We start from the raw sequence: 23,202 nt of genomic DNA, 5'->3' as shown, positions 1-23,202 counted from the left end.
GCAGATTCTAATTGGCACAGCAGGAAGAGGATTGTGTTTTCCTCTCCTTTAGCAATATTCAAACTCACTCATTCGGTCATACTTCCAGTGCTTCCCTCTTCCACCGCCTTGGATCTCTCTGCTTGTCAGATCAATAGCTTTGTTTGTTTCAGCAACACCTCCCAGTGTTTTCACTTGTCCCTCCCTGCAGGAAGTGAATTGGATGTCCTGTCCTGTGCTGTGGTTATGCTGTGAATCAGAAAAGCCAAATTAAATTGCCTAATTGGTTTCCTTGGGAAGGGTAAAACAGATTTAAATTGATTACCAGTAATGGCCTTTTGTGGAACCACACTGGCTTCTGCTGTTTGAGGAGGATTTAGCAAAACCAATTAATTTGACTCACCTCTTACGCACCCTACTTCTGTCTCTCTTTTGTCTCTGTCTCAGAGCTTTGTCATGGTTTGCTTTTTCCACTCTCTAGTGCCCTCCTTCATCCTCCCAAAAATGAAAGGAATGATGATGGTAATGTCACTGGATAGCAATCATTCAAGCCTAATTGGTTGAATACTGTCACACAGAGGTGCTGATAGGACAACAAAGATATTTTTTTCTGTCTCTGCCATTAGAAAGACTGCCTTACAAAAGATTGTTTAAATCTCACTCAGTTACTTTGTCCATGTATCTCTACTTGCAGACTGCAGCTCTTTTTGCTGCTGCTGCTGCTTTAACCAGGAGAGGAAAAAGTAAGACATCAAGGTCACATTTTGTCACACAGGCTGATTAAATCCTTAAAATGTTCTGTGTCTTGCTATGTGCCTGCATCAGTGTTTCTCCACCTTCATTCAAATACTATCAAAGCCAGACCTAAAGTGACATTTAGAATGGGCAGATCGCAGGGGCTTAATGTGATTACATTAATTACATCAGAACACTATTATGAAGGGTTTAAGTACCTGTCACCTTCCTCAAAGGAAAACGATTTCTCAACAATAGATTAATAGTTAAGTCTTTATTTTCAGAAGACCATAAAATGTCTTACCCTGTTACAGGAGGGGCGTATCATCTGTTGCTGTGTTTTTACAACTAAGCAAAAGCCAGATTTGTGTGTTGAACTCCTTCGGCTTCAGCTGCATGCAGTGGAATCACTGGGCCACGGTGAATTAATAAAAATCATTTTGAGCTCTGTAAATGAATCTATGGCTGATGTCACAGTTTGTGGGAGAGTGAAGCAAGTTTTCACTGTCCGGGGCTCAATTAAGAAAATATGACTATAGCATTGCTGGGGAGTTAGATCGCAAGCAAATCACTTTAAAAAGAGGGTTGGATTCCATAATGGGATTACTTCACTGACATTTATCGTCTCTGATGCAGTGGTAGAGTGCATTTAAAAAGAGGGAACAAAATGTTTTGAATCTGTGCAGGTGCACTGTTTGTGAAAGATGTGAATGAAAGCTCAAGAGTACACAGTCAAAAGGCAAACAGTCATAGATCAGCATGTAATTCTTTAGTTCTGCAGGAATAAACAAGGAGATGAGCATGTAAACTAAGCTAAATCATTACAAAGCAAACCGATACTATAACTACAAGTAATTAGAGATGTGGTAAGTGGACATAATGAGGCTTTATTGAGCCAGTGTCTGCCAACATGCAAGTACTTCACAGGTTTTAAAAGTGCCAAAATTTACAGTGCATATTTATATGTAACCGAGTTATATATCTACTGATGGTTTGAGGATGCAATAAAGTGCACCAGCCTAAATCACTATCAGTCAAAACCGAACACAAATTACATGAGCGGATAGGTGTGGCAACTGAAGGAAGAGGATTAAGGTAGAAGTAAAAACAAATGTTTTATTTAACAAACCACAATTTTCAATCATAATAGTTTTTTTAAAATAGTACACAATTCTTAAAACCATAAAGCTCCAGACAGACCTAAATCAAGTTAACTGTGACCCAAAAGAAATAAGATAACACAACAAACCAAAATTAGAAGCAAAACAAGGCAAAAAATGTTAGTAAAGATATAAAATGGTCCACATAACCCAAGAAAAGGCCTGAGTGCAATATGAGCCCAAAACAATACAATTAAATAGAAGTTTGCATACAGCAGCACTGAAAAGAATTAGGGACTGTTGAGAGCATAAACTAAACAGCAGAGGCCAGCTGCAAATAGAAAAAAAAACACACACATTAACCTCACGCCAGCATTAACAGTCCATCACAGCAAAATAAGTTTAGCTACTGACTCGATCAGCTCGATCACCATCAACCATCAACTACCCTCATTCTTCTCAGACACACCGTCACCAGCAGCCACAAAACCATGTCGTCTTGTGATGCACACCTTTAGTGCATCACTAATCACGAGCTGCCAGAAGTAACGGGGAAGGAGTGGGCATGTCCACCCCAATGGAAGATCCTACCATCAGCCCCACATAGACTCCATTAGACTAGATTATTTCATAACCACCAGAGGGACGATCAGAGCCACAGAGGTGAGGTATGACAGGAAGAGAGGATGATCTTCAAAGCAAGAGGAAGTCTGCAAAGGTCGAAACACAAACACTGATAGTTCTCACAAATCCATTTGGCTTTTCATCACATCTGACAAGAGATTTAACCAGAAACGTATAAACTTTCAGCATCAAGTTCTCATTTATGTTCACATTTGCCTGCCAGATTGCCTTTCACTTTTCCCACTGCATAATCTGAATCTGAGAAGAGCTTTCATAAACCACACGCTGCTAAATAAAGTAAAAAACCTGACCGAAGACAAGATATTGCTTTATCAAAATGAACTTTCCTCACCTGAAAATCCTCGCCTGCAGCTTTTATCTGTGGTCTGATGCTTGTGAGGCAAAAACCACAGCAGCTTCGGAGACTGAAACTAAGCATCTGTCTGCTGGAACAACAGAAATAGTTGTTTTTAGTGAATTATTTATGTGAGTTGAAACCAGTAAAACTCATGAATGCAGACATGACATAAAGCCTCGAGACAAGAAGATGGAATTTCAGAAATACATTAACTTTAAAAAAAAAACAAAAAAACATTTATAATTCAGTTAAGTTTTAACCCCTTTCATGTCACTGTGACATTACTGACAAAAATTTTAAAAGCAAGTTTAATCTTTATGGCAATAAAAATGATCCTTGGAAAACACAATTTGAAGAAGCAATATGTAAAATGGTTTATTTCCTGTCAGAATTAGTCGAACTATTGCTGCAACTTTTGAGAATACAAGAAAGAGCTTTTCTTCCCACAGGTGCATGACACTTCCTTTATATTTGCAAGTTACTATACCAAAAGCCACAACCACTGCAGTGCTTCTAATTCCTAACATCACGGCTCATTGCTAGTTATTTTTTCTCCTTTTTTATCTGGTGTATTGATCGCCATCTTTCAGCCTTGGTCAAATAAGCCAAAGAAAAACAATCTATTTATTCTCCTATGACAACAGCTTAGTTTGTCTTATCGAGTATGCACTGCACAGCCTCCCTTTTGAGTCACGCAAACCAAACTTTAATGTCTGAAGTTAGACACAACCTCAGTGTTTGCCGGCAGACATTTTCGATAAGAGAACTAGAATGAAAATGATAGTTAAATGTTGACAGATAACATCTATCAAACTGAAAAATAATTAGCTGTCATAAGAAAACATATTACTGTGGTTTCATGGCAAATAATTTAAAAAAGTTAGAAAAAAACTGTGTTCATGCGTGTGTGTGTGTGTGTGTGTGTGTGTGTGTGTGTGTGTGTGTGTGTGTGTGTGTCAGGAGGACTTTAAATGGATAAACACTTCTCATCTCAGATTATTTTACCTTTTTTAATAACTATATCAAAACCAATATTTGTTATTATTAGATGATTCATAAATTGTGCTCTTTTAACAAAAGACCAAAAATTGTGCTAATTTATAAAGATATGTTGCTGTGTTTTTATTGTTTAATGTTTAAAAAAAATACCCAAATATGTTATTTTACATTACTTCTTCATTTCTGATTACAAAAGTTATATAATTTGTGATCAGTTATTACATTATCTGACTCATTTCTGAATTATGTCAGTTGACTAACAAACCATTTTTAACACCAAATAAAAGTCTTTGTATTTGTTTATAAACCACGTGACACCAAAACAAGCAAGCACATATCTGTCATTTTCATATCGCGCATGAAAGATTTTATTTCTTCACATTCATTTACAGTCTTCATAAAAAGCTGCAACACTGAAAGTCCACAAAGGTAAAGAGACATTATGTACCCCAATTACAAAAACACATTTTTTCACAGTACTCAGATGATTTTTATTTATTTGAAAAAAAAAATTACAGTAAATTATGTGTCACTATTCTCCTCCATACTGAGGAAAGTCCAGCACCTGCAAATCCAACAAGAAGAAACATTGTATTAATGACCAACATACTGCGGAGAGTAAGTCCTCTGTGCAGATACTGAGAAGTTTCATTTGTGTGAATAGTGTTTTTGTCTCACCTGTTTTAGACCAGGGGGTAACTAGCTGCAGTCACGATTCCACACTGGTTACTTTTGTTCCTGGACATCATGATGTATCCCTTGGATCCCCATTCAAGACCCCAGCTACAGAAAAATTCAAATCAAACACATTTCACATTTAAGCTCTGTGAAAACAACATATTTTCCTGCCTTACTGCATTTGATCACTAGGTATGCAGGACAGCAACATATAAAGTACAAATATGAGCAACAGGTATGATTTACCTGTTCTTCACAAGCCAGTAGTCTTTTCCATTCTCAGAACCATAACCCACAGCCAGTACACCATGATCCAACTCAGTGCTGCTGCAGTCAGGCTCATCGTACACACCTAAAACACACATACACCTGCATCACAACAATGTGTGGATTTTTTCTGAAGTGATTTCATGTTCTTTTCTTGTTTCTGCCTCAGTTATTTTCTTATTGGGTACGAAATAGTGCTTAAAAGTATCCACCTGATTCGTAGAGCTGGAAGGATGGCTGAGAAGCATCAATGCCAACAGATACTGGTCCAACAGTGGCAACAGCCTCCTTCAGAGCATCTTCATCACCTACTGTCACATCAACATAGCCTGTGCATTTGGCTCCAACATTATCAGGGTTGTAACGGCACTGCCCATCCTTGTGGGAAAAAAATGTTACATAGACCAAAATTCAGCAGGTATTTTTAAACTGTGGCTGAAAGTGAGGACATAGTTTGTTTTTTTAATGTGACAATATGGGAAGATTGACAGAAAAATAGATTGGGTCTGTGCTGTGACATATCCTGTCCACAAGATGGCAGTAACATGCAGTTGTTACAATAAATTTTTACTTGAGTTCTCCTTCACTGATAAATGCTGATGGCATAGGACCATTTGACGTGGTACCACAAAACCTTTTTTCAACAACATAAATTTTTATTTACCTCAGCTTCATAAGGATAGGAATCCTCTGTGTCAATCCCTCCATTGGCTTGGATGTACCTGAAGGCATTGTCCATCAGGCCACCCATGCAGCCCATGTTGCCATAGTCACCGGAGCAGTCAACAAGCTGCTGCTCACTCAGAGACACAAGCTTTCCTGTCTTTCTGAAGTTCTGACCCTCCAGTGAGCCAGTCTGGGAAAAGAGAGAGGAAAATCATAACAGTAGAACACTTTTTGAAGTTTGTAGCACTATTAGACATCAAGTTAATCTCATGCTTACAGCACTGAAGGCCCAGCAGGAGCCACACTGCTTCTGATCCTTGATGTCAGTGACATATCCCTTGTCCCTCCAGTCAACAGTGGTGGGCAGATCTGTGCCATCAAGCTGACGAAGGAAGGCAGAGCCACGGCGAGGCAAAGAGGTATTGAAGGAACCCAGGCAGCCCTTAGAAATCAGGTGCTTGTACTCTTCGTTTTCCTGGTCAAGAGGCACCACATGCAAGTTTGTGAATTTTCTTATAGCTTGTGAGTCGTGTCAAGGCAAAAGCAATCAACTATGTTTTTAATGCACACACCATGTCGGCAAAGAAGGTCATGCCAAGCCGGTAAGATTTGATGCCCTCATCTGCCATCATGTTGTGCACCAGCACCAGTTTTCGGTTGTTGAGCCAGATTTGCTTGCGATGAGCCTCCTCTGATGGAGAGTTGTAAGACCTTCCTGTAAACCAGAAAAAAGGTCATTAGAAAGAGAAAAGAAGTGAGAAATCCACTGAAAAATCAATTATCTAAACACTGAAACGTAAATAAATTAGCAAACTTTTCTCCAAATACATGTCTTGTAAGCTAAAAAAGACAGCAGAGCTCAAGAAAACAGGATAATTCTCAAAAGTCTCACCAAACTTCAGCTTCCAAGCATGAAACTCAAGATCTTCCAGAGAGATGCTGGCACAGTTGGCCACAACCAGAACAGCAGCAGCAACTAGCAGCAACTTCATCTTGACTAAACACAAGCACACAAAGGCAAACATCCTTTGTTACTTGCAGGAAACCACACGGATTGAAGCTGATCTCTGTCACTTCAGCATTCTTTCACAAATGCTTCCTGACATATTTGATGTCATGGATGTTCTACCGCACATCAGCCCTATTTCCTGGTTTCATCTCTCTCTCTCTCTCTCTCTCTCTCTCTCTCTCTCTCCAACGCCTCCTCTTTTTGTAATTGTGTTAATGTATAACAGAAAATATGTGGTGCTGCTGATGTGTCTCATTATCAGTGCTGTTGCCACTTACCCTCTTCTACGTCGGTGTGTGGAGACAACTGCGGTACAAGCACCTGCTGGCGATACAAAGCAGCTTGAGAAAGGAGGACTTATATAGGACTTAAATCATGACTACAGTATTGTTGTCAGGTGCCTGTGTGGAGCTCATAAACACAAAGGTGGAGTTATGAGACATAAGGAGTTCGCATGATGTTATGCTTGTTCAGCTTCAGAAAAAAAATCAAGCATCAGCATTACTCATTTAGAGTCCTGGGTTTTCTCTGAGAATGTGATCAACCATTGTGGGATGGTTTAAAACTATAAAGTCACATGAAGAGTGACTTTGCGCATTTTTGCTAATGTTTTTAAATAGAAAACCACAGTTAGGTATGTTTTACTTTAACATTTCAATGCTCGGATTCCAGTAAAGAACTTGGTGTTTCTTCTCATTTCTGACTCAATAAAACCAAAACTACACATAAATACAGCAAATCATTTAATGTGAAAACATCTCCCAACTGTTTTATTTAAAACTTGCAAGTAATCAAAAAGCAGTCCACAGTGGAAAACTGTCTGTAAATAGCAGATGTGCTTTATGTGCCTTGTAAACGTGGGTAGCACATCAGTTGAAACCCACATACAGAAGGTTTCAGTGATTTACAGGAAATGTAAAGATGTACTTGAAGTCCTTCCTAAATAAAGTCCAGACCGAAAGATCTTCACTGGCTAAAAAACAAACTCAGCCAAAATAATCCCAAACTCTAAAAAAACATTTTTGTTTTTGCCTCTGAAATGCTTTGAACAGAAAGCGATGCACATTCTTTGCATTTAATATGGTTTGATTCATGATTCATGGTTATTTCCACTCATAGTCGCTCAAGACTTCCTCTCTGTTTCCACACAATTAGCAGAGGGTTTTTTTTCTTCCTCTTTTTTTTCCATCTTTACTGTAAAGCTTAAATCATGCACATTTTACATGTCAGCTGTCAGGAACGTGGAAATATCAACTAGATTAAAATGAAAATAAACACAAGTAAGCAAAACCTTGGAGCTCATATGATGCTCACATAGAAGTTAATATGTCATTTTATTTTATTAGGTTTGTTTATTCCAAAATAACATGGCAACAAAAGTATATATCTGATCTTTGAACTGTTTTGCCATCTTATTAAGATGTTGCAAACTGTATCACAAGACTTTCAGAATTATGACATGCTTTAGACCATAAAGATGCTGTGAAATGAAAGAAAACCCACAGCAAAGCTAAAACCTTACAGATGCTATTAAACCTTATTCTCTTGTGTCACCTCTTTTCATTTTTTGTGTTGTTGGCCTCCAAAAAAAATGCTAAATGAGCATTCTATGTTTTTGCCAAATCTTTGACTTTTTCCTTTTAGAAAAGTGAAAATTGCTCACAATAATTTGGACACAAAGCTGAACTTGTGTTAGATTAGGAGATATACACTTTCTTGATGTTTGCAAAAGTTGTACATCACTTTGACCCTCTATTATTTTACAAGACAAAAGCCAAGATAACCATCACTCAGTCAGAAATCCCCCTAAAAACATACATATCAGGTTGTATTATTATATTGGAGCTTGAGTGTCCACCACAAAATGACCTCTGTGATGGATTAAACCCAGTCAGCTGCAACATCATGACCTCTTACAGGTGAATTAGCAGTGCTTGCTGTCTGGAGGAGGGATCATCATGAAAGAGCTGGCAGAGCATTAGAATCTGAGCCACTTTTGCACAACTGGCAAGACAAGCAGGTTATCTCCGCAACGTCAAGTGGTGTGGGGTGGTCTCTGTATGTAATAGTAAGCAGGTACTAATGAAGGTGTAAGAAAAAAGGTCATGAGGGCTTAAAGTTAGCCAGTGTATTGAGAGTCCAGTGTCCAGCTCGTCATCCATAGAAGCCAGCATTATGCTACGTCTTTTATACCAAGTTTTCACAGAAGCTTTTACAGAAGATAACCCTGCACTCAAGCTGTCTGCTGGTTTTTAGAAATAGTTTGTGGAAGAAGCAAATTTTAGATATGACCAGTGTTGCTCAGATATGAACTCCTGCAGCACATAACTCTGCATAGCTTGTGTTTACTTTTGCAGATGTGTCTTAACTGATTTTTAAATGGTTCCTGATCCTCCTGAAGCCATTATCGGTGTTTCTAATATTACAGCATTCAAATGTCATTTAATAGTCAAAATCAGAAAGTCAGGGTGAGGGGTTTGGAGGATTTTCTCTACTAGACTTTTTTTTATGAGTCGGCCTGTCAGAGGGAGGGGCGGGGGGGGGGACTGGCAAACAGCAGTTAAGTTGAACATCATATAGGGATAAAGGTTGTGATTTATGTGAGTTCTATGAACCATTTACAGAAACTGTCATGTGATATGATCAAGTCATGAGACAGCAATTTCAAATTGAAGAATGACAGATGTCAGTGTGTGTGACTGTGTTAAATATGGACTGATTCATATTAGCATGATTTGAGTTCACATTTAACTGATTCATAATTTTGTATTTTTTAACTTAATTTATTTTACTAAGCTATTATATTTTATATATTCATTTTTATTTATTTGCTTACTTTTTTCATTGTTTTCAAACTGCTACGTGTTGATGTCAATTTCTTTTAAATGATGTTTTTATTACTGATTTTGTTATCCAAGCACCAAGTTTACATTAATTTTTTATACATATTTCATGATTGTCTTATGATCTCTGCCAACATGGCTTTTGCCAATGTTTATCTGTTTTTCTGTTTGTGTGTGCAAAAAAGTCTATCAATGACGAGGAGTCTGGTTCTGAAGTGAAAAAGATTACAAAGTTTATTGAACAGAAAATAAGAAAGAACAGAGTAATACAAATTGCAATCAGGAGAGACAGTCCAGAGGTCCGACGGGGCAGAAGTCTAGAACGGAGTTTCGGGCTGAACCATCATTTTATCCTCGCAAAAGGGCGTCAATTGTCTGCCCTGAATATATGTTGTTCTAAACAAGAAATGTCTGTTGTTAGCTGTAATCCTCTTAGAGGAGGAGAGTGTTCTAATTATTCAGATCCCAGATGTTTGAATGCAGACATGTCAGGCCCTCTACACATTACTATGTCTGTAAAGGGGAATAAGCAGACACTTTGTAACTAAGCTTAAGTTCTTAGGTTCATTATGACATTTTCAGAAAGCCCACAAAGTCATAATCAGACATTAATATACGCTAGAACTATTAAATATATGAAAATCTAAGTGAGAACTTAAAATTTACCCCTCTTCTGATCATAATGAAACCTGTTTCATACAGATCACCAAACAGAAGAAATTTTATGAACAAACAACATAAAAACGACCACCTCATAAATGAGAACACATGATAATCAAACAAATCAAGGCCCAACGAAAACCCTGAAAATAGAAACACCAGAACACCGGACAATTGAGTTGCGTAACCAGAACCCTGTAAAAGAGAAAAGACTAGACACAGATATTTAAATCAGATACATAAACAGTACACAAATTATATGAAAGCAAAAGAGAAAAAGAAAAGAAATCACTAAACAAAACAGGGAAGCCACAGAGCATGCAAACCCACACGGCGAGCATAAGACGCAAAACCTCAGGCCTCAGTACAGCAATCCGCAGTTGCTTCCAACCTCCCGGGTTAACCCATGTCCAAAACTCGGAGCGAGAATATGAGTCACCATCACCATCAGACAAAATTTAAAACAACTTACCTCAGCAGGTAGACAACCGAAGGAAGGAACAGGATCAAAAATACGATCAAAATTAGCATCTTATACAAAAACTACCAGACAGATTTATTCCATAAAACTTTGGAAGTGATTTGGATCCCCATCTGGATTCAGGAATATTTTAAAGGCCTCTTTACCATTGCATGATAGGACGATTTTCAGTATATATGCATTTAACTCCACCATAAATGGTCGTAGTGCTTTGCCAAAACACACAAGAGAAGTTCCGAACAGGTTTCACAACGTATCAATGATAGATCTGGATCCCTGCAAAATTCTAAATACTACAGGGGAAAAAACAGGAGACCTTTGGAATTTTCATTACTGTAGGAACAAAGATATAAACATGCAACTAACACCATAATTTAGCCCAAACACTGTGGATTCATTATCAGTGTATATAGGAATCTAATAGTGTTTCCATATGAAATGAATGTGGGACTGGGAGGAAATCACAATATGGGCTGAAATGAACAGCTTGGCAGATATCTGCTTTTATAGCTCATTTCTATTGTTAGGCTGATTTGTCTGGGTAGTCAGGGTCCTGCACCACACCATGGCTGTGGTGGGCACCTAGTCTGCCTTGGTCTGGGTGGCTCCTGTGGTGATGACCTCTTTGCTCGTGGGCAAGTTGGCTCTTGGTGTGGATGGACCCCTACATTATTGCTTCCTCTCCTACTTCACCTGGTTCTGCAATGCAAACGCAAACATACTGTTGTCATTCTTAGTTTGACTGTTTTAGAGTGTGGTCGAGGGGTGGGAGGTTGGTTTCTATGTATGTTTAGTTGTGTGTTTGAGAGAGAATATGACTAGGTGTTCATGTGTGTGCTTTGAATAGGATCAATAACTGTTGCTTTTATTATGTAAAATACTCTGCGTTACTGTTATGCATTAAAGTGCTTTAAAGATTTGATTTCATTTAATTTACTTTTATTTCATTACATGTGTGGGGAAACTTAAGTAATATACTATCTTGACAGAATAACAAGTGTATTTTAACACCACCTCTGCAACGTGTCACATGTTGTGCTGATGCCATCACCTTAACATAACAGCGGTGATAGTCTGTTTACTGCACTGGGGGTAAGCCATGACCATACGACTGACAAGTGAAAATAAATAAATAAATGTGTCCCTATATCCTTATTTCTTTGTTGATTTTGAATATGATTAAAGTAGGTGTATCATCCACCACTGACTGATCATATGAGCTACTTGTCTTAAATGTTCTGGCCCAAATTAGGAATGATCTTACTGTAAACTGTAACTAAAACAGCTGAGAGGGTCATCTGTTCTCAGGAAATGCCCCACAATGAAAACCACTTCCCCATCTTTATATTTACTTTACAGGAGGTTTTATTGTACAACTGCTTCTCACTGAAACTGCATAAATTGTAGTCAAAGCTGTAATTTTTACTTCATTTTTTTCTATCTCACTCTCTGTAGCCAAGCAGGTCCATTCACGTTTCCACAATCTGATGTAAATAACTCATTTCAGCATAACGTAACTGTGATGAACATAAACTACTTGCATTAACTTGTGACTGATTATTGATAGGACATGTTGGCATTGTGTTACATTAAATAACAGCAACGCATGACTGGACATGGTGGCATATGCAGGTTCTGGAAAATCACTTCCCAGGGTTGCAAATGCGCCACAAGATGGCAGCATTTCTAAACCTTTGTTATGGTGCAGCATGAGAAAAGGATCTCCCATGTCTCTAAATATTTGTTATGTTTTAAATACATATGCAGCGCATGTCTTACTGCTCCGGTAACAAATTTATTATCCTAGACTGATCAGTTTCTATACCAAGTACTGTAACAACATACATAATAACTTTTGTCTCACTACTTTAGAGTATGATTGACATGACAAATATTAATCCTATGTGAGGTTTAGCGACAGCTAAGCAGTATAATGTGTCAACATTTGTGGGTGCATACTAACTGGAAGAAACCCTTGAGGGTTGGGCATGAAAAGAAATATCCAGAAAGAAAAGACAATTGGATGGCAGGAATTGGAAACCGAGAGGAAAGCTATGCCTGGTAAACTCTTATAATTTCATTACACTACATGTTTCCTCAGCTTAAAGCCAATCACATAGTTGGCTGCTCTCAACTGAGTGTGAGGGGGGGGGGTCACGCATAATGTAACAGCTACTAAATTGTGACGGGCCCAGACTGGCATACCTTAGCACATAATCTGATTATTGGATCAATAACACAGCAACATTTGGTGCATTGCTGGGATGGCTGGCGTCTTCTCTGGTTACACATTGCTGGCATTCAGCACTAGTTCCCACTTTATAGGTGACAAAGTGTGAATGTGAGCAGGAATTCAAATGGAAGGCCTTTTAAATAAGAAGAGTCGCACAGCGTAACCTTGATCACATCTGGCCATGCTAATGTCTCACAGATTAAACAGCCACAGAAAATTCAGCATATTCAAAATGCATAATTAAAAACTGATCTCATAAAGCATACTTTTACTTACTAGTTGCATTTCTCCAAGCACTTGGTGACAATAAGAATATATGTCTCTTTCCAGTTACACATCGTGCTCTTTATTATTGCGAGCTGAGCTAAAACTGCATGAGATCTGACAATGTACCATAAAAATATTTATTGACATAACAATACTTTTGAGAAATGAGAAATGACACGCACACACACGCGCACACACAAAAATATCTCAAAATATTCAGAAAGTCCAAATTCAAAACATCTTAGAATGATAGAGATACAGGATTCAAATGGAACATCTTCAAATTGAAACACAATCTTATCTGAGAGGTCAGACTGAACAAGACTGGTCGTGTTTTTTTTTTAAAAATGGCTTTGACAAAATTCTGAAGAAATTCTGAATGAAAAGCTCCTTTAAAAAGCTCCATGGCAATCGCAGCTGTATCACTTCCCTCCTCAGGAAACACAATAAACTGAACCACAATCTTTTCAGAACACTGGCCAACCGAGAAATGCACATTAACACCAATAAATAAAAACAGTTTATTCTAGAGAGAATTATTATAGAATAAAAAGAAAAAAAGAAAAGTCCTCATGTTGACAGTCATGAAGCATAAACCACCATCATATCTACTCTTGGATGTTGCTGTGTGTTGCATTTGTGAAATGCAGATAAGTGGATAATGTCCACGGTTGTACCGACACAAAACATGAGACAGAGATAACCAGGAACGTTGGAGGAAATCCCTGCTCACTGCTAGTCATCCCCCTGCCCCTCCATTCATCCTTCTATCTCTGTGTCCTCTGCAAAAGTCTGTTATGATCCTGTCTTTCTCAGTCCAAACAGGTCACTATGGCTCGCACCTTGCCAGGGTTTGTGCTGCACCGGCAGCGACAGGAGACAGAGTGGAGGGTGAGATGAGAAAGAGAGAGCAGCAGCGCAGATTGTAGCCAGTTCATACACTCTGTCGCTCTCCCATTTTTCCTCTCTCTGCTTTATCTCCATGGTGCACACACGTCGACCTGGAGCAAGGCTGTGATACTGGCAGGGGAGGCTAAGAGCAGAGAGAAGGGGGTGGATAGATGGGGAGGCAGTGTGTGTGTGGGGGGGAATAAAGGGACACGCTGCTTCAATAGCGGAGCAGGTCCAGGGACTAATTGGATCTGGTAATGGCAGGTCAGTGTGACTGAAGGTCTCGTTAGAACCAGTACAGCTCCTTGCCTTTCTTGTGCTGCTGGAGGCCTGAGGAAAGAGAAAGACAGGGAAACAATGAGGAGGACAACAGCGAACAACAGAACACAGGTTGTCATGGAGTCTACTTTAACCAAACATCCTGTTCTAGAAGGAAGGAGAAAGAGCTTCTGCGATGATTATGGCGTATTGTGCATTTGTTTGCACGTGTCAGAACACATGAGAGTCTGTCGGGGGCATGGATATTTACATCAAATGTACAAGCATTTTATACATTTTAAAACTTTTGTCATCAATTTGCATGATAAATACTCCCAGTTAGGGAGGAAAAAAGACATATCTGGTCTAAATATTGTTTGTAAATTATAAATATAGACTTTTATCTTCCAGAAAACATTTACAAAAAGCTTAACATTGCTGAGTGGGTACCTGCTTCCATGTTGAGTGCCAGAGTCTGGCTTACATCTCCTGGAGGAAGCAGACTGGGCCAGGAGGCCGGGGGCTCCAGCTTGCTCACTTCATAGTGGCTTGGTAAGGTCGCAAGATGAGGTGGCCTCACTGTGGGCATGAGCAGGGGCCCGTAGTGCGGCTCCAAAGCTGAGGGTGCATAAAGTTCATGAAGAGGCCGAGGAGGGCCATAAGCCTGTGCTTGCGGGTATCCCCAGCTCTCTGGTGGGTGAGGGTGGGGGTGAGGATGAGTATGAGGATGAGCATGTGGGTGGGGGTGAGCATGTGGGTGTGGCAAGCCTGGATGCAGCCCTGATGATGTGTATGGGTCCATGGAATAGGAAGGTGCGCCGGTCTCACAGTGGGGGCGGCTCTGAGGTGAGGAGTAGTTACTGTCCCAGAAGGATGGGGGGAAGCTTCGCCGGCTGCTCGGTGAAGGGGTGTCTAATGGGAGGCAGAGATGGAGTGAACAATACTTAATGTTGCACAACTTTGTCGTGAAACACTTGATTTATCGAAGCAAATGGATCTGTAAGGAGCCTCGTGTGCTAAAACATAGTCCCTCACATGACTGATACACCCCCTGGCCCAGATATCTTCCCTATTGGATCATACTGTCATACAGCCCTAGCCCCAACAAGACACAGAAATAAACACAACCATACTCCCGCTGACAAAGTGAGAGAGAAAGAGAGAGCAAGGTAGAAGGAGAGACGTCCCTGTATCCTCGAATTCTATATAAGGCAGACACTGTAACCTGGAGGCCGCCCGAGGCTCACACAGTCTTAAATCACTTGTTATGGTGACACCTCTCACTCTCATGTCAGCCCAATACTCCTAAAAGTCTACCAACACACTCAAGCATGCACACACACACATATGTGCGAGCAGTTCTGCGCTAGCACCCGCCGCCCTACTCCTCTGTCTCCTGCACCCCCACCTGTTGTTTTCTCTGCCCCCTCCCGCTCCCTCCTCGCCCTTGACAGAATGTCAGCAAGCCATTATATGATTTTAGCAGTATCATTTTATATTTAGATATTCCTCTGAAAAAAGACACCCTGCTTCATCCTGAGAGGTAGTGTTTCCCACTGGCCCTGTCACGCTGGCCACAGCATGTATAAATCTGAACAGCTCTGACTGTGCAGCCGTTGTGGGGAAAGAGCAGGAGCGAGAGTCAGAATGGCAGCCATGGAGACGTTTGAAGGGGATACGCCGGCGAGGCTGTGCGCTTACGGCCAAGTATAAACATAGCATCTGTTGTGAGGCAGGGAGCGCGTGTTGGTGGCGAAATGAAGACATCCGGCTGAACAAGGAAAGAGACTACGGTGACAGCAGCACGAGGGGAGTAAGCGGAGGCTGCAGGCCCTACATGGATATCTAAGGGATATCCTCAACCTGTTAGCAGAAAGAAGTCCCACTTCATGTATAACTTATATTTTTGATGTAAACAAAGTTAAAAGAAGAAAAAAAATCAAGAATTAAAAATGATAAAACTATGTTTGAGGCTTCTATTAAGCACAAATCTGATATAGTCTGTGAAAGCATGCATATGTGTGATATGTTTAGATATGTTTAACTAGGTTGGGATTTTGATTGTTATCACTTTGGAATCCTTTAAATCCAATCCTAACCAGCAAACAACTCAACACTCTGCATATTCGACTCTGTCTTTCTTCACATTTTAAGCACAATTAGAAATCAAAGAAGTCCCTTCAGACTGCCAACATTTCCTGACCCACATGACCTATTGCCCTGACCTCTCCACGGACAACAGTTCCCACAAGCAACACTCCAGTCCTGTCACCTGATCACATCACCTGTCTGACCCTCTGCTGTGCTCTGCAGAACTGGTAGCTCACCCTGTGTGGCCTCAAAAACCAGCACAGGAACCACCTAATCTGTATTTAACCAACTCATACATGTTTTAAGACCACAGCCAGCTGAGGAATGCAAAAGGGCTCACATAAAGAGAAAATATTTATAATAATTGGGGTTTTTTTTCTATTTCCACACAAATGATTCATAGAATCCAACCAATTGAAATGTTTTCTAACTTTTGAAATCTCTGAAATCCTGTTTTTTTCTTTAAGGAAAAGTCAAGTGCATCCAAGATCATCACGTTCTTGGTTAAATAACATTAGCTTATTGATGCAAAATAAAAGGTGTGCAACTTTATTCTTATGAACAGTAACTGCATATACCTGTCCCCTGTTGGTCTGGTGCCTGCCTTTTGCCCTCTCCATCCATGTAGGAGCTAAGGGCCCTGGAGAAGTGCTCATCCACTACACTGCTGATGTCTCCCTGGTAATAAGTGAAGAGCACACAGCGAGAAGTCAGGTACTCGGCCTCGGGGGTCTCTTGCTTCTCTTTGAGACCCTCATCCGGCCTTGAAGCAGCAGGGGTGTAAGAGGAAGAAGAAGAGCTAGATGAAGATGAGGAGGAAGCTGATCCTCCAGTGCCTGGGCCCCCAGACATCCCTTCGGGAACGCTGGGAGTGTCCATAAAATCCCGGCTGTGACGCGAAGTGTAGCTCAGACCTGTGGGAGCCTGTTGTTAGGGGGCAGGCCAGGGGAGAGGGGGGGGGGGGGGGGGGGGGGGGGGAGAAGAAAAGACAGGTGTTGGATAAAACACATCTGGAGCTGAATATGAGATATTTTAAAATGATAATGTTTGATGTGTGGCCGCACCTGTGCGTGAATGCGTGCGCGCAAACAAGAGTGGGAAAGCAAATATAAGTGTGCAGAGCGACTTCTGTGTTTGGTAAGACACACGCCATTGCAATTACAGATATTAGCTGTTCAATGACTTGTTAGATCAAATTAATTACTGATTCACAAACCTATCAAGTCTATTTGTTTAAATCAGCTTGTTTGCTTTTAAAAGCTGCAGAAAACTATTCATTCCTAATGTAAATGACCATATCTGTCCTGGAAATAAAACCTGTTTAAGAAAAATGTTAGTATTTTTCACTTCCTACCTGTAAGCTATTGATAAAAGCAGGAGCAGTCGGTGCGTACGGTGCGTAATGTCCATAGGCTGGGTACATAACATCCAAACAGCTCATGGTAAATGAGCGGTGTCTTCACTCTTCTGCTGAAACCGACCTTGGTGAGAAAGAGTGCGACAACATGCCGGGCTTGTTTAGCAAAGAGAAACTGGGCTCACTGGTCGCCGATCCGCGTAATAAAAAAAAAATAAAAAAAATAAAAAAAAGAAAGAAAAGAAAAAAAAAAGAAAGAACCCCGTGCCAGACTTGACATAACCGCTCCAGAAAGAGCGCACCTCTCTGCTCCTTGCGTGCACCACAACAGCTGCGGGGGCAAAATGTAGTGAGGTTTATGAAGCAGGCATAAGGGTGTCCTGTCCTGTACATCTCCGAGTCAACCCCTCCCACCTTTACCAGCCTTCAACACCCCACATTATCTCCACGAGCTGCATCAGCACTCCAACTTCCACCTCATCTACAGTCAAACATTATGCATTGATATATGCTGCAAACTGATGAATATCTTTCATTAACTTAAATCCAGGAGCATAGAGATCATGAAACAATAGAATAAATAAGAATAAGGCACACTGACTGTATGAACGCACGTTACATTAAATGAGCAATGTGTTTTTGAGAAAACCTACAAACAACTTCTAATTGTTGCCCCACAACTCCTTTTCCTGCTGTCCAAAAACAGAAGGCTATGTCATCCAGGTACACAAATAGATTTAGAAGAAGTCACTGAGCTAATCAGCCGCGAAACAATGAGCACATGATACATGTGGTTCTGTGACTTTTTATTCTTCTCCAGATACTTAAAAACTTTGAGCACCGTCCAAGCTGAAAGTGTATCCATGGTCTTAAAACAGCCATCGGTTGCCAAGTAAACCCTCAAGTCATCTGAAGTATTTAGTGTGTTCCCAGAATGACACATAGGTGTCAACTATAGGTTGCATACACTGGTCATACCAACATGGAGGAGAAAGGGACTCTGCACAAATCTATGACAAATTATCACCTATCAGCAGAGCAAACAAAAGATATTTTCACACACACACACAAGCATACCTACTGACAATCACAAACACCCCAGAAACACTGAAGTCAATATGTATCAAGGTGAAAAAAGACTAAAAAACGATCATCAAACATGAAAACAAGTGAGACAAATTTTCTTGAAAGTGTTCTCTATTCCTCCTTCTTGCATGTTCTTGAGGTTGGAGGATGCCAGTCTTTTTTGACAGGCACTTCAGAATGCCTGCATGAATAGTGTGGAAAATTTGCAGAATTCCATGGACGAGTGTCAGATGAGGTGGAATTTCTCTGATGTATGCTAGTGGACGAGCTCCTGGGGAAGTTACATCGTCCTTCTGCTGCGTTCTCCAGAGGGAGAACATGACCAACAACTTGCTACGCATACATCACACATGGTATGAATAACTGGAAGCAGGTTATTGGCATGCTGATGAATCAGACATCCTCTTAAATAGCACTGGATGAAGCCGACAAGCATAACTTAAGTGCTCACTTTGACCTGTTGCATCTCTGCTTTAATTAACTGATTTTACAGTGTACCTGTGCAATAATAACACTTCTCAGATGGCTTTGTACTGCACAAAATGTCAATAAATAGTGTCAGTTTCTATAACAAATTATGAGTCATTTTAAATATGCAAATCCACTTTTTAAAGACATAATTAGTAGCATTATTGGGGCATTAAATGTACTTCAGTTCATTACCTTTGGAGTAAGATGTGCAATATGGGCCACCAGATCCATAGTCATGCAGGGTATCAGGGAGAAAAAGAGTGATGCAATGGTGGAAAGCTCACTGTTACACCAGCGTGATCAACAGCTGCAGCTGACGGAAGGGAAGAGAGGCCACTATTAGTATTAATGGCCATGACAAAATGTCTCTGTCTCCCTCTCTCTCTCTCTCTCTATTTCACCCTGTCTCTCTGTCTCTGCCCCCTCTTGTTTTCGCTTGTGACACACACTCACACACACATTTATTCTGTTTGCTACCGTTTACCTCATTGTGCACACCTGTATGCACCAATGAGAGCCCGTGCAGAAGTGCATGCAATATTTACCAGTGAGGATCCAACTGAAAAAAAAATACACAACCAAACTGCAGAGACATTGCAGTGATTGCAAGGCAGTGTGTGTGTGTCAGTGACACTATGCAGAGTATAAAAAAAACCTTTGCATAAAAAGAATAGCATGTTTAAGTGCTCTCAGCTGCTTTTGTGTGTGTGTTTCTGGAAGCAAGAGTGTTTGGTGGTGCCTACATTTACTTGTATATGCTGAAAATAAACACAGGTTACATCATTCCTTATGACCCTTCAGCACATCAAGGCCCCGCCCCTCTTAAAAGAGGTTTGACCCGGGAGAGCCTCTCATTGGCTGAGATGTTGCAGGCCACCCTGGTTTTATTTAGCCCACTATTCAAATTGCAACAGCACCATTAATAGTTTATGCTCTTTGCTAGAAATACATGAATAACTGCATATATGTGTTGCTGTCAACTCTTTATGAAGCCTTGACAATTAACTTGTCCGAAACGGTATGAATTTAAGAAGATGTGGCCTTATCGAGAAAATAAGCAAGTTTTTCGGTGATGGTCTGTAAAGTAGGTCTGGTTGCAATATGAACCCAAAACCATATAAGCTACCTCCTGAAACAACAACTCCTTTATTAAGGTCTCAGTGTGGCTTGGTCCCAAGAGGGTTGGACCTTAGGATTCCACTGTTGTTTATATGCCTTGGTGTGCATGTGTATGTGTGCGTATATGTCCAGGAGATCGATGTACAGCTGCCTCGTTGTCCAGTTCCGCACAAACTCATCTCAGCTGTTCAAAATCATCAGCAAATGTCATAGGAAAGACACTCATGCACACACACACACGCACACACACACACAGTCACAAAGGGCCACATATGGACAGGTCTGGCTCATTTAACCTTCTACACAAATGTTGGTGATAAATCCTCTCTGATAGATTGTGCAAGTGTGCAGCTATTTTCTTCGCCAAACAACCCACTCATTGTCTTCACAGACCACCAGGATCTCTAGAGACTAGAAGTCAGAGTAATGTAGCAGCATTTCAAGAGTTACGCTTTCATAAGACGGTCAGATAAAGCATGCATACTTTACTTTACTGCTTCATTATCTATTTTGGCAGAAAATTTTTTAATTAATTCAAATTTTCACAAGCTAGAAAATCATAAGTTTCAATGCATTTTCTAAGGTTTAATTCAGATCAAAGAGTTGAAATATTGTCCCTTTTTTCATCACATATATGTTGTGATATATAGAGAAGAGCTGCACTGATTCTGCTGTACATGTACAGAATATTATCTTCATAACATCATTTGTCATATCTCAAGGTTTCACTGGCATTTATGCACAGTGTATCAGCAGAGTAAAAGAGGATAATTATGTAGATATCAAAATTTGGCCAAAATATGCAATAGACTATGAAGATAACACTAATGTTTGATTGTGTAAATAGTCCGTAACAACAGCATTAGACAACAGAAATCTTAGACTTTGTTACTTTTGACTAGCACTGAATCAGTCATGGGTTATCTTTCTCAAGGGTTTGTCTGAAGTCTCCAAGCTGATGCCCAAAATTTGCCACACGAGGTAAAATATAGATAAAATCAAACCAAATTCAATTCATAAAGTACTTTGCATGCAAAAGGCAGCACAAACTGTTTGAATACAGAAAAAAAAACTGTTTATATGTTTTAAAAATAAAACATTAGCCGTAATACTAAAGTATATAACAAAGCAAACACACACCTGATTGTGATGCCTGAAAATATGCTGATTTAAAACCTGCGGTTAGATTAACACATCGCCAATTCCGCTGTCATTAATGTATACTGATGCCATAAAAGAAGCAAGCTTTTATACTGAAAGAGGATTTTACACTTTCAATCATCAAATTCAATTAAACGTGATGAAAAATGAGGTGGTTCTGCCATTCTGTGGTCTTTCTTCTATGATTCTTACATGTTAACTGTGGTCTATTGAAAAGCCATGTCACCAAGACAAATACATGTAAATATGAGGGGTTTACATCTAATATGTGAATTCTTCAAGCTTTTCTGTATTTTTGGTTTGTTTGTTTGTTATGTTGACTGCAATGTTATATTTATCTATGCAAATTAGCTATTTATGTTCTCTTACTGTGCTCATTTTGAGCACAACAATCAGAGTTTCAAAATTCTTGTTCTATTTTGTTGGCATATTCTGACTGAGATTTTAAATATCTTTTTTACTACAAAAGAAAAAAATCAATATAACCTCAGAAAGGGTTTTCAACAGACAGAAAAAAATCACCATATTTTTTTTTTTTTTAGAAATGAAATGTTACATAAACCAAGCTCAGAATGATGAACACTATTGTTGAAATCTTCAGAAAATAAAGGTAAAAGTGAAAAGTTTGGTGTTTTGTGATTTTCTTTACCCTAAATGGAAAAAGCCAGAATGGCCACAGCTGATCAGTGCTTGAAAATGTTTTTGCCTTTAGTGTTTCACCTTTAGATCAAGAGTCCAGTTACACATCAAACCAGAGAGCCTCCTTATAGGTAAAAGCTCACTGTTAGTTAAAAGCTAACCTTCTGAAATGGACAGGATGTGAATTAACTGCATCCTTGGAGAGGCTGACAAGCACTACATTCATATCATATTACCAAAACCATTCTGCTGCCACCCTCCTGCTGGGTCAGTGGAGTTAGACATGCACTTCAGATACTTACACAAAAGCACATGCAGATATAAAGCCAAAGGAAATCAGACAAACATGAGAAAGATGCACACAGAAACCCTGATCTGGACATGTGGGATTGTCACCTTCTTTTCTGACAGTCCTGTGAGTGCCAGAGAGGGAGGTAGTTAGAAGGGCTCCGGGGGTGGAGAGAAAGAGATGTGGCGGGTGGACAGAGGGCAGGTTCACAAATTTGGCATGTCACATGGTCAAACAGGAGAGATTTACGACTGATCAGGTTCCCCATCAGCAGCATGGTGTTGTGGCTTCAGAATGCCAGGTATGGTGGTGAGATCAGACTCTAGCTTTAGTTTGTTCACCCTTTCTGGCAACTGCAGCCGGTGTGACCAGCTGAAGATGGGGGCGTTACTTGTAGTGCATGGGGAATGTATCCCTTTATTGACTCATTTACATCTTTGGGGTTGCAAAAACTGGAAGAACAAGAAGAGTACTGATCTGTGGTGAAAACAAGGAGATGAGCAATCAGGATAGTATCCTTTATAGAGTCGAGAAGAACCATGAAATTTAAAAGATAATGTTTTATTTCTCCTCACCTCAGGATCTATGATTTATTCACCGGTGACATCATGGAGACCACAGCTATTTTTATTGGCTGGTAAGCATCCAGCTCCTCTCCATGCTATGCCACCTGTCCAATCCACACCAGTCAACAAGCCCCTGGAAAAAAAAAAGGAAAAAAGTCAAGCACCCAAAAATGATTGAGAGTTGAAAGGCGGAACATGATACATGCATGCCATGCTACTGTCCTAGGAGTGTTTCACAAGTCAAATGTCTTGTCACTGCTACTGATCTGCCATTCTGCTTTGCCTATGTGCCTTGTAGATTGTACACTAAGTCATTTGTACATCCTGTGATTTACCCCATACTTTATTACTGGTGAAATGTCTTCTTCTTTGCTC

General features: G+C 40.0%; 2 protein-coding genes across 3 annotated transcripts; both read right to left on the bottom strand.

The window, feature by feature from the left end:
* Positions 1–4,478: 4,478 nt before the first annotated feature.
* ctsl.1 (cathepsin L.1) lies at positions 4,479–6,416 on the bottom strand (the record flags this gene model as incomplete). Its single annotated transcript, XM_079261819.1, has 7 exons — positions 6,299–6,416; positions 5,979–6,121; positions 5,684–5,881; positions 5,405–5,596; positions 4,953–5,118; positions 4,720–4,825; positions 4,479–4,578 (listed from the first exon to the last, which is right to left on the bottom strand). Exons 1-7 carry the CDS (start codon positions 6,396–6,398, stop codon positions 4,479–4,481), a joined length of 1,005 nt encoding a protein of 334 aa, XP_079117945.1. The 5' UTR covers positions 6,399–6,416.
* A 6,535-nt stretch (positions 6,417–12,951) lies between these two features.
* Positions 12,952–19,347, bottom strand: vgll2b (vestigial-like family member 2b). Of its 2 annotated transcripts, none has more exons than XM_079262620.1 (4): positions 19,246–19,347; positions 16,718–17,063; positions 14,499–14,960; positions 12,952–14,120 (listed from the first exon to the last, which is right to left on the bottom strand). In XM_079262620.1, exons 1-4 carry the CDS (start codon positions 19,288–19,290, stop codon positions 14,077–14,079), a joined length of 897 nt encoding a protein of 298 aa, XP_079118746.1. In that variant the 5' UTR covers positions 19,291–19,347; the 3' UTR covers positions 12,952–14,076. The 2 variants fall into 2 exon arrangements, with proteins under 2 accessions (XP_079118746.1, XP_079118745.1); XM_079262619.1 differs by lacking the exon at positions 19,246–19,347 and adding an exon at positions 17,494–17,939.
* Positions 19,348–23,202: the final 3,855 nt, after the last annotated feature.

The sequence above is a fragment of the Telmatherina bonti genome (assembly GCF_933228915.1).
Source record: "Telmatherina bonti genome assembly, chromosome: 22".
In the NCBI taxonomy this organism is placed as follows: Eukaryota; Metazoa; Chordata; class Actinopteri; order Atheriniformes; family Telmatherinidae; genus Telmatherina; species Telmatherina bonti.
Note: the sequence above shows the minus strand (reverse complement) of the source record. Positions and strands in the feature narration are given on the sequence as shown.